This window comes from Mya arenaria, chromosome 6 (genome assembly GCF_026914265.1).
Source record: "Mya arenaria isolate MELC-2E11 chromosome 6, ASM2691426v1".
In the NCBI taxonomy this organism is placed as follows: domain Eukaryota; kingdom Metazoa; phylum Mollusca; class Bivalvia; order Myida; family Myidae; genus Mya; species Mya arenaria.
Window position 1 is genome coordinate 21096699 of NC_069127.1, and position 12135 is coordinate 21108833.

Below are 12135 nucleotides of genomic sequence, written 5' to 3' on the forward strand. Positions count from 1 at the left end.
GGTGTCAATTACCCATAAAAATTTGGTTTTACATATTGTTTCCATTTGAGGCACAAATTGTTTACCAAGATTGATCACTCCAATTTTTTTATTCAATGATTCCAAAAGCTCAACCTAGGCAGCAAATGCTGCAAATTACAAGATGTCAGACTGAGATTCACCAAGTAATGATTTAATATAAGGCTGCCAATCAGCCAGCTGCAATGACCAAATTGGTGTGTTGTTTAGAGCTGGTCACTGTTTTCAAAGAAAAGTCTTTGTGACTAACCTAGCTATAGGTGTTGTTGTTGGCAGTGGCATTATCAAGGTGCAAAAAAACATTCAAGGTACTCATTTAAAACTTAACTACACATGTTGCTAGAGACCATATGTTTATGTCTAGCAAATTTTGCCATAACTCGGGGTTTGATAATCTTAAGTTATTCTGCTTTCTGGCCCAAAACAGCAACATTCTGTTACAGACATATGTATACAAGGTTGTGATTCTGAAGCAATTACTTATTATATTATAATATCAAGAAAGAACACGCAGTCTGTTTAATTGCCTCACAAGCTGATTAACTTGTATTTTTCACAGCTATTTGTCTTTTGCTCTATTACTATCTTGTCCTTATAGCTACATAATAAGAGTGGGAAAATAATTGTGAACTTTTGTGACTTATATTACTACACATAATATAGTATTACACAATGGTTTGAGTAAATATGGAATGAGAGTTAACTTTAACGGAGGCTTTATTTGAGTTAATCTGACTTTTGTTAAGAGTAAGAAGATTTAAGTATAAAAGAATATATAACAGTTTGAATTATCATTTTTGACGATCATTCATTATTGGAATTAAATTTAATCAATCGTAAATAATTCTCAATAATTTTCATATTTGTCTATTGAATTAGCAGACTTGTTGACTTAATAATGTCAAATACCAAGTCACTAGTGTTGTGCTGAGATGGTGAATTTTGATGTGTTTTTTACCAATAAGTTGTGAAAATGTGGAATAATAATTCGTTTCAAAAGAATTCAAAAACGGATAGAAAATCTGTCATGCAGTTTTATGTAATTCAAAATCTTCTATTGCCAGTAAGTGTTTTATTTCATGAAATACAGCAAAGCCATACCCGTGTAATGCACTTTTAAGACTGTGACTGACTATAAGTTACATGGACTTTTTGGTGCTTTAAAAATGCTTGTTATTGCCTTATATGCATGATTTTCTGTAGGGGTATTGAAAAAAACTTGTTGGCTATAGTGCTCATTGGCTTGGCTGCGCCAGGACTGCTCAGCGAAAAGCAAATGATTGACATACATTAAAACAAAATCTGTGAGATACTAACAGGACATTTAACCCTTTGCATGCTGGGTAAATTGTCGTCTGGTTTATTCTAAATTTCTTTCAATTTACTTAAAACTTTGGGCATATATTGACTGAGTGGCAAACAGCTTGGAACCTGACCAGACGCCGAGTAACTCGGCGCCTGGTCAGGTTCCAAGCTGTTTGCAAAGCCTTTAAAATCGCCATCAGCAGCCTAAGGGTTAATGATGCACTTGTTCACATTGAATGGCAATGAATATGCTAAGTTGTTCTTATTGCTTTTAGCTGCTTGCTGTGGTCTTGTAAAATATATTATGGAAGCAATACTTTAGATGCATAGCTAGCGATATGGACAACACATCTGGTAACATGAATGACATTATTGCAAATACTGCAAACTGCCGGAGAATTGCTGGAAAAAGAGGGGCAAAAACCCTTGTTTAGCTAAGCTAATCCTTGACCCTGTCCTAAACCCTGTCGAAGAGGTGGTGGATTTGTTCTCCATGAGGAGTAATATTTCGTGTCTCTCAACTATTATGGACATCATTCTTATTTCTGCACAGAAATTGTGATTTCTCTTTGCTATTAGTTTGCCATAATCTAAAGCTTTAGACAATAATATCAACAGTCAAGATTCTAAGTGCCATTAAACAAAGAAGAAGATCTTTTCGCTTTCACCCCTCAGACTGTAACTATTTAGTTTGTATTATAATCCCCTGTCCTGTGTTTCAGATGGTGAAGGAGAGAGAGGATGAGCTTGAAAACATGGACAACACTCGCAGGATGGAACGTGTGCAAGACAAGTTCCCGTATGATGACCTCCAGCTACGCAACATGGACTTACAGGTACATGGACTTGAGTGTGGTAGCAGGGGGTAGGGATAGGGTTGGGGGGATTGAAACAATCGCAGAATGAATTTCATACAAGAAGTCAATCTGCAGCTATGCCACATGGACTTACAGGTACCTAGGCATTATGTGGTCGAGGTAGGGACAGGCTTGGGAGAATGGACAACATTCGCAGGAAGGAACTTGTACAGGACAATCTTCCCCATGTCAACCTGCAGCTATGCAAAATGAACCTACAAGTATAGAGATTGAGGACAGGGGTTTGGGGGAAAGTGGAAAACATGAATAATACTTGCAGGATCGGAGTTGACCTGCAGATGGATTTACTGGTAGGGGGTTTTACTATGTGTAGAGAGCTGTTAGGAGCACTGGTAGGGAGTTTTACTGTGTGAAGAGAGCTGTTAGGAGCACTGGTAGGGAGTTTTACTGTGTGTAGAGAGCTGTTAGGAGCACTGGTAGGGGTTTTTACTATGTGTAGAGAGCTGTTAGGAGCACTGGTAGGGAGTTTTACTGTGTGAAGAGAGCTGTTAGAAGCAGGGGAGGTGGGCATGGGTAATACTCACAGGATGGAATGGAGACAGGACCAGTGCCACCACAATGACCTCCAGAACGTGTTACCTCACTTACCCTACATACATCAACAGGTACAAGGCTGAGGTGGGGGAGGAGACAGGAGAGGAGCATAATATATAACAACTAGAGGATAGAGCACATGAAGGATTTATGGAGTTTTTATTCATGCATTGTGATTCCCAGCTACTCAACAAGGACTGACAGCTAGGGTGTATGTCTGTGTGAGTGTGGGAGGGGGGCTTAGGGGTCCGAGTGTAAAACAGATTGGAAAGGGACATTGTATGGACAACACTTGCACAGAGATTAAAATTCTTAGCGACCCAATATGAACTAACAGCTAGTGTGGAAGACAGGGTAAAGAGTAGAGGTGGGGACATTGTATGGGGGTGGGGACAATTCTCAGCTATGCACTATGGACTGACAGGTATAACATACATGGAGTTATGATAAACTGAGAGTGCCATGGAGTTACAATGCTTTGTACAGGACATATACATATACATAGCTAATGGTTAAACCCAGGTCAGAACTTAAACACATTAGTCAAGACTGACTGGACACATTGAGGTTAAACAAACTATAAGAAATAAAATCTTGTTAACATGGTCAGTTATTAGAGGAATATTTTATTCCAAAGTCTTATATGTTGAGCATCAATGTTGTTTTTTACCAGTTTTGTCCAGTGTCTAAAATTTCATGACAATAACTATTATGTCTAAAATGGCAAAAAATGACTCCATATTTGAAATGATATTGTTTGTCTCTCTTAATGTTCTTTGCTGTCTTAAAGCTTGTGATACCTTGAAACCAGCAAAGCATATGTTAAATACGTCATTCTCACGCAGCCTTAATTACTTAAGCTAAATAATTATGTACGTTAATTGGTAGTGTGTCGCAGGTTGATACTTAATATGTTCTTACTGGGTGTAAATGCATCTGATTAGTAATTCCTACTAAGTGTCCTTAGATGGTGTTTGCAATTCGCTAAGCTATTTTCCGCTGATTTCGTTTGAATAAGGTGACAAACCTTTGTGTCAATAGACGACCCTTTAACCGTCCTCCTAATTTACCGATGTTAAATCGGTTTATTCCACCTGTTATAGTCTAAAGGTGATCCGTATTAGTATGTATAAACCATTGTTAAAAATTCAGACCATACGTTTTCATTCATGTATGCCTGTGTGTGTTTAATGTAAGACCTTATGCTTAGGACGTTAATAGTCGAGATCGTCATCTTTAATATGTGAAATGCTTCACTTTTAAATTAATGAAACATGGGTCTATTGGAGTGTTTAATGGATAGATATTTTATGTGTTAAGTAAACTTTATAAAGAATATGTCTTGTCAGTGATTCAATAAAGGCTGTCGTTATTAGAGTCACTCACGACGGTGTCTCAGTTAAAAACATGTCAACTGATAGTGATAATATAATGGCTGTTCGCTCGTAATCATGTAGACATCAAGCATCTGTGGCATTGACGCTGGATTTTACGGATATTATGATTTCTTATGTCATTTTTGAAACGCCATAGTATTACCATCCATCGAAAGAGGTAAGACATGTATGTTATGTCCGCTTTGCCAACAATCTTTATTATCATAATGACCCAGAATCCAAATTTGGCTTCAAAGTCATTTGATATATTTTATGAAGTTATTTTTGAGCGATAAACATTTCATGACAAAAAGAAAAACTTCTGATGGCGTTAAAATTAGACATAAAACTCGGATGTCACAAAGTCTGAGGAATGCCTTTATATGTTGAATACATTGTCATTTGAAGAAAAAAAAGTAAGAAACCATCACGACATAATGTGATATTATGGGGCATAAAGTCGTAAAACTGTGATTTTCATACCCCTTGATTCTTATTGTGTTCTAATGTTGTCATAATTAATGTTCCGACACATTATTTTCAAACTTATTGGCTGTTTTTTGCTGTAAATTTGAACAAAATATGAGGTTTGGAGCGGGGAATTTTTACTTATATAAATGTTGACTTTGTTAAACTGATTTATTATAGAATTTCATAATTTCCATATTTTTTAAAATGCAAAAAATTTGCTTTTCTAATATTACAATTATTTAGCATAACTTATATTTGGGACAACATTATACAAAACATTTTGCTCTTATGGAGATTTTTCTTCAAAACCTTCCAAACTCTGACGTAATTCGGTCACATACAATTGTTGGGCCTCTATTACCAGATTTGAATGAATAAAAGCATTAAAAAAAGTATTATTAAGTGCAATAAATATATGATGAAAGCGATACATCTTTTGATAAAGGAATATTATTATGAATCTTGTTTTATGGTTTAAATCGCTGTTATATATGACAGCTGAAGATTTGTTACAATTCATGTTCGTTTGTTATTTTACTTGGGGGGGAAAAAATACAGCGTTCCATCATAAGTGTTTTGTGGTCTGCTCATGTGTGGATTTTTTACAACATTTAGTTTCTGATTGTCAATTCATTTTCAGCAATGAATTTGAAATATCCGTGTAAAAATGTGTCCTTGAATTCCCGAGCTTTGTGGATGTTCGTGTTATTAATGGCAGTGCAGTTCTCAGATGGAATATGATTCATTATATTTAAATCTTCTTATAATTCTTTATGGTGCGCGTCAATAAAAAACATCTTTCAGATTATAAGATTTATTTATTTATGAATAGAAGGTAAACAATAAATATCGATAAAAAGTAAACATGTGATAGTCAGGGCTGTCCAGTGAGCGGATGGAACGATTTTCAGAACAGGATGGGTGATAAAACTTTTTGTCTGACATATCTTAAAATATTTCTGCCATTATATAAAGGTATTTCGCTAGAGAGTTAATTCAAAGAAGGATTGATAATGAAGGTTGGTGACTGAAATTGCTCGTATATTGAGATATTTCTTCCATTATACAGAGGCATTTTGTTAAAGAAGTAATTGAATAGAGAATGGATAATGAAATTTGGTGACTGACTTGATGAAGTTGACGTAGGGCGGAGTTTTAAGAAAATTGGATATTTGTTGTTGTTGTGTTAAAATAATACTTAGACAACAATTATCTTAGTTGCGAGAGCTACATCAACATTTCATATAAAAAACTCAGGATTTAATTTTCGGAAATATTCCATCAATGCTAATATAAGGAAGGAAATTTAAGATAAGTATATGATGTTTCAACGAAAGCGACGTGCATTTCACAAGCGCAGTCAAAGCGAGGAGCTCATCGACGATGTCTCACTTTTGAAAGTTGCCTCACTTGAAGTGGCGACGACTAATTATAAGGTGAGAGCCTTGCAGAAATTCAGAAATGAGACTGAATATATAATAAGGATAAAACACACCTGGGGTGGGGGTTTATTTGCTTATGTTACAGTTAACACTTTCATTGCAAGAATCACATTGGTTTTGGGGAATAGAAAATAATCAGCGACTAGACTTTTAAAAATTTCAACATGATTTATGCTATTTACATGGCAAGATTATATCCTTAACAAATGATTTATTTTAAATACATTGTTTTGAATTACATTGAAATACGTCATAACATTAATATGTTATAAGTATATAGGCTTAAGACACATGAAAATGCCAAGGAATTTAAATCTTAGGCTAGGAAGTGTTCATATTTATTTAATACCCTGTTACGTACACATTTGCAGTGATCCTTCTTATTAAAATAAGTCCACTGAGGCTACAATTAATAAAAGATTTGTTTGGTGTTGCAAAACCATCTCAGTAAAATACTCCGTATAAATGTTTGTTTTCACCGTCAAATCTGCTTTACATGATATGGAGCTACAGTAAATATGGTAATTCCTCGATTATCATTAGCTCACAAATATGTGCAAACACCAATACTGAATTAAAGAGTTGGGAATTTACAAAAAAACAAACTTTATAATAACTATCTACCCACACCTAAAAACGAGGATGGGGAAAATGCCAATGTAATTACTTACTATTTAAGGTTGAATGGGTGAATTTTTTATTTTGTTTATAATTGTCAAATGTTTCGTTGAGTATAATGCTGTCAGAGATGAACATTTTAAGAAGAATTAATTGATGATTGGAATGATTTAATCGTATACCAGATATTTTATCCTGATACCATAATCCTTTTCAACTCATATTGGCATTGAATTGTAACAGTTTGGCAGCATAATGGATCTTGGTGCGTATATCAACGTTTGTAAATGATTCGTAAATGATACTGTCAACGGAATTACTTTGATAATTTGGGTCATGCCAGTTTATTTGCATATTGTTTGGTGACCTTATTCAAGGTTTGTGTATTTAGATTGAGTTTCACAAAGTTTAGTACAATTTGTAAATTTAATAAAGTTGATAGCGAACCTCTGATCTCCCTGATATTGTGCTATTTTAAGGTGCTGAGTTGTAAAAGAATTTCTATTTATTTAATCTTTTATTTATTGAATATGATTCCATATTTAGCTCCTTTCTTGGGAAAATATTTAAGATATTGTGATTATTTTATAGATGATATCATCTTTGATGTTGGCGTAGGCGGCTTCGTACAAAACTTTTGACCTTGGCTAGAAGTGAAAAACCATTTAAGATATTTACATGAAACTTGGTTCACATGTTGTTATGACAAACAAACATGTATAACAATGGACAATATTTACACCTCAACTTCCATTCATTAAATGAATTGCCTTTCGGCAACTGCGATTATCATCGGATTTAGACACACTCTTTGTTACCAGCCCAATTGCGTTCGTACCCGGAAAATGACATCAATCAAACAATTCATTCCTTAAATAACTCTGCCTTCAAAAAATGTTTAGTTATGTCCCTTTTGGAAAAACAGAGAGTGTTGGCTTCTGTTCTTTTGTTGTTGTTATGCCTCCCTCCTGCAGGCATCTTACAAAATGTTTGTATCAGTGGGCCGGTTGTTTGTATCAGTGGGCCGGTTGTTTGTATCAGTGGGCCGGTTGTTTGTATCAGTGGGCCGGTTGTTTGTATCAGTGGGCCGGTTGTTTGTATCAGTGGGCCGGTTGTTTGTATCAGTGGGCCGGTTGTTCGGAAACTTTGTTAAAGTTAACAACATTTATTTGTTATCTTGGAAATTGTAACTGCTCTTGAAAATTAATGGATACACTTGTGATCTGCTGTATTTCTAGCAAGATATGATACAGCTGTACTTGTTTATGTTTAATTTTGTAAGCAGATCATCAAATAAAGTTAACAACAATGTTGTTAATCACGTTGTAAACGTTAACAATTAGTTGTGAACAATTGGCCCAATAATTGTTAAAATGTTTAAAAATCTATATAAAAGTTAAACATTGCATACACAAAAATGTGCTTCACTGAATTTATTTCAAACAATTTTCCAACGATTATTATCAAAGATAGAGCGTTATGCTTTGGTGCAGGTTTTGATGGGAATTCAACTATAAAATTAACAACTAAGGTCTGAAGATGAACTTCAGATAGCAGTGTCTTGATCACTGGGGTTGGATTTTCTAAATATTGAGGATATTTGGGTGTTCACTTTTGACAATAAATCATGCTTACTGAATGCATACACTTTGTTTATTTCTCTTCGACAGGGTACATTTAGGTAAACTTTTTGAATTTTTTAGCAGGGCCCACACTATAAGTATTCATCAACATTATTGTTTGATTTCTTTATTAAAGATTTATTACACAATTGAATGTGACATTTTAATACAGCTTGGGTGATGTATTATGCAAATTTGGTTATATATAGAAAAATATGATCACTTCTAACCCAAAGAAAGATAGCGAGATTCATTTATTATTGTTATTAAAATTCGGCCAGTATGATAGTACTCTGGGCTTATGCCAATAAGAACCAAATTCTAACTTATTTTAATGTCACTTGGTACAATATACCATTAACCCAATATAAAATGTAAGTCCTAGGCTTATTAGTAACAGGTGTGTGGTCCGGTGTAATAAAACCTGACATCTTTGTAACCTCTGATAGGCACACCTCTTTTTTTTCTAAAATATTCTTTAGACCATCTTGTCAGTTTGACAGTTTCAAACATTCAAGTTATTTAATACATGAAGCTTCCCAGCAGGTGTTTTATATACATACATTTTGGTTCATTTTCATTTTAGCTTAATTTTTATATTTACCAAAGTTGAGTTATATCCCCTGGACAGCTGATATAAACAATGGATTCCCGTTGGCATTGTTACAGTATGAGTCTCTTGTAAGCGTTTACGCAACGAGTCTGTGTCTTAAGGACTTAAGTCTGATAATACATAATTTTGAAAACAGCTTTAAGCCATTATATTCATGCTCAATCCCAGTCCGTTTCCTGGGCAAAAGTCAGTACTGATGTCCATCTTTGAGAAGCCTTGAGGGAGTGACCTCTTGTGGTTGTAAAACCCTGCACCAGTTGGGTCTGAGGTGGACACCCACATTAAAAACATTACACCAGATAAGACCAATTCACACTACTTAAAATGGATTATTTAGTTTAGTTGCTTCACAGATGTTTGGCCCTGAACTTCAAAAGCCTTAATAGGAAAAAATGTCACTTCACAGATTTTTGGGCCCTGAAAAGCACTGATTGTCAAAAAAGCAGCTATTGTACACGAAAAAAATAAGTGATTTTTGGCGGAAATTCCTGCGATGTGACACACTCGTTTATGCCGAATATTTCAACATCAACATCTAGTCTCAGTCATGTCATATCATAACAGGGTAGGTGTTTCTTATTGCGGAGGCTGTGATTACAAAATTGTCCCCTTTATAATCATTATGTCATAACGTCTTGCTAGAAACATAATTATTTTAATTGAGTCAAGCAGATAGTGGATGTTCACGTCCTTTGTTTGTGATTCAGCAGTAACGGTTATCTTCATTATACTGCAAACTTTGACAAACATTAGGAAATTTAAAGTAACTAATTGTAATTTTATAACTTTCTGTGTATTTAAGGGATACACACGATGATTATGTTAGAATCATTCAACCTCTAATGACTGTTGATTATTTCCCCTGTTTGCAGCACTCAACAGTGTCCTAAAACTTTGCACTTTCAATTAAATTTCAAAAGATTCTTGAGTCGTTGTGACTTTTGTATGAAGAATGCAATGTTTTTGTGCAAGTTATGCGCTTTGAGATAAAATTGTAAACATTTGCTATCAAGATGGAATATTTTCTTGCATGTTTTGTATTGTCTTCGTAGATCGGATAAAAACTTCCTTTGAATGCAAAAAAGTCAAGTATTTCATTTATGGCTCTCTGATGTTTGTGACTTTTTGTGTGTGAAAATGAATTCAAAAAGATTTAACATTTAACATTTAACATTCCGTCTTTTCCTGTATGGTTATGTGTGAGATATATTGTTGAAAGTCATGTTTTCTTCACAAGTGCGTTTGTACACAAAGAATCATGGGATTGACGCTATGTCTTACATTAACTGAAAGCGTCATTTATCGAAAGGAGGTAGACATTTTTGCATACAATTATAGACTTCTTCTAAAATATCAAGTATTTGACTCTTAATAACCTGTGGTTTCATATTTCAATCTCATTATTTATTCATATCATCGTGGAATTTTACAACTCTTCTTCACTACTTTACCAGATGTCATATTACACAATTGTTATTTGTGGAAAGTTAGGTCTTTCATGGCTACAAAAATTCATATGTAATGTTATCTTTTATATTATTAGTTTTATTGCTGCTGTCCATGATAAAACTTAATTTTTTATCCTAGTTGTACATGTAGTTATATATTCGACTGTTAACTGTAAAATTACTGTTAAAATTCCATTCCATTCAACTACTATTTATAATAGAAATGTATATATTCATAGGATTAAATAAAAATAATGCTGCGCAAAATAGTTGATATATGTGTTTTGAAAACCATTCGGTAAATTAAATTAAATAAAACCTGTTACACATGTTCATAATGGGAGGGGTTAGTGCAAGACTTTAACTCCATATAGCAATAGAAGGAGTTATATCTGGGACTTGTGCTTGTTAGTAACTCCATAAAATTATAGAAGGAGAAACATCAGTCTTGTGCTTGTTAGAGTTATGTCCCTTGATGGGCTTGGATTGATTTTACAAATATTGACAACAGCTTTGGTAATATCTTACTGAAACAATCACTTTGATGTAAATTATGAGGTTATTGTGTTTTCAGTTAAGAACTGTGATTAAAATATGACTTGAATAATGTGATAGTAATTTATTCATTCTAAATGCTAACGGTATGCTTTAATCTTACTGGATCTTAAGAATTGCTTAATTTTCTGTAAAATTTCTGCCCTAGGCTTGTAAAGATACAACTACATTATATTGTATAAATGATACATCTTTATAATTCTCCATGACAGCTCTGTTTGATTAATAGCAGCAGCATAGCTTCATTCCAACAGTACATCCATATTATTATGGTGCTGGTTTATTCCAAACTGTCAGTCAGCGTCAGTCAAAAACATTTAAGATTATATAGCTTTTGTCTGGAAAAGGTTCTGCCCTACACATTGATATTTATGTGATACAAATCAAACGTATAGAAGAAAAATTTCTTTATTCCTTTCAGCGACCCAAATACCTGATAATGACAGGAATTTGCTATATTTTCAGAAACGACAGTTGGCGAGTCGTCGGAAGTCTGCCCCTGGTGCCGTCCTCTTTAAAACCCTTGGCAAGAGTAGAAGTGCTAACAACCTACAGTAAGTAATGCTTCATGGTCATTTTCTCAGCTTAATAATGACATAAACATATATGTGGGTTAATGCGGAACCTTGACCTTTGATGTCAAAGAGCTCAAGGTCTTTGAAAATATTTCTATGGACTTAATATTGTGTCAAAAGCCTTAAATAGTTAAAATAAGTTTTGTAAAACATTTATAAAAGAGAGCATCTTCTTACAGAATTTGGGCCTTGGTCTGATTATGTTTGCTTCATTGTATTTAAAGGGAAGATGTATTAGAATGATCATTTACCTGATCAAAAATTATTTTAAATTTTGGTTAACCATTGACAATGAACAGTAATTGTGGGTGTATCAAAGAAATGAAATTCTTCGGAGGTTATGCGAAATACAAGGAATGGCCCAATATATAATATCATTGTAAAATTGGTATTACATCACTTCATAAACAGGATATTTAAGTGTTTCAACCCAATTGTCAATTATTTGTTGTGGGCATTATTTAAAAAGAAAACATTCCTCAAACACACTACCATTGAAGTATGTTAATCTGAATTGTGAAACTTCGTAATTAGAAAGGAGTAGTCAGGTGTGAAAATGTGACCTATTTGGTCGTTTAAAAACCACAGTAATTACTAGCGTACCAATGGTTATGAATCGCCACATTAATTCTGCTTCATCCTTAAACTTTAAGGACACTAAAACGAATGCACATTCCACT

At 34.1% G+C, this 12135-nt stretch overlaps 1 protein-coding gene across 7 annotated transcripts in view; it reads left to right on the top strand.

Annotated features, from left to right (window-relative positions):
- LOC128237152 (uncharacterized) overlaps positions 1–12135 on the top strand; it is a 119749-nt gene that overhangs the window by 75232 nt on the left and 32382 nt on the right. For 5 of the 7 annotated variants that reach the window (XM_052952425.1, XM_052952424.1, XM_052952426.1 and 2 more), the window contains 2 exons: positions 2046–2159; positions 11346–11434. In XM_052952425.1, coding sequence (XP_052808385.1) covers positions 2046–2159; positions 11346–11434 — 203 coding nt within the window. Of the gene's footprint in view, positions 1–2045; positions 2160–4108; positions 4290–5269; positions 6019–11345; positions 11435–12135 lie in introns of those variants that run through there. The other 2 variants (XM_052952429.1, XM_052952428.1) reach the window with 2 other exon arrangements.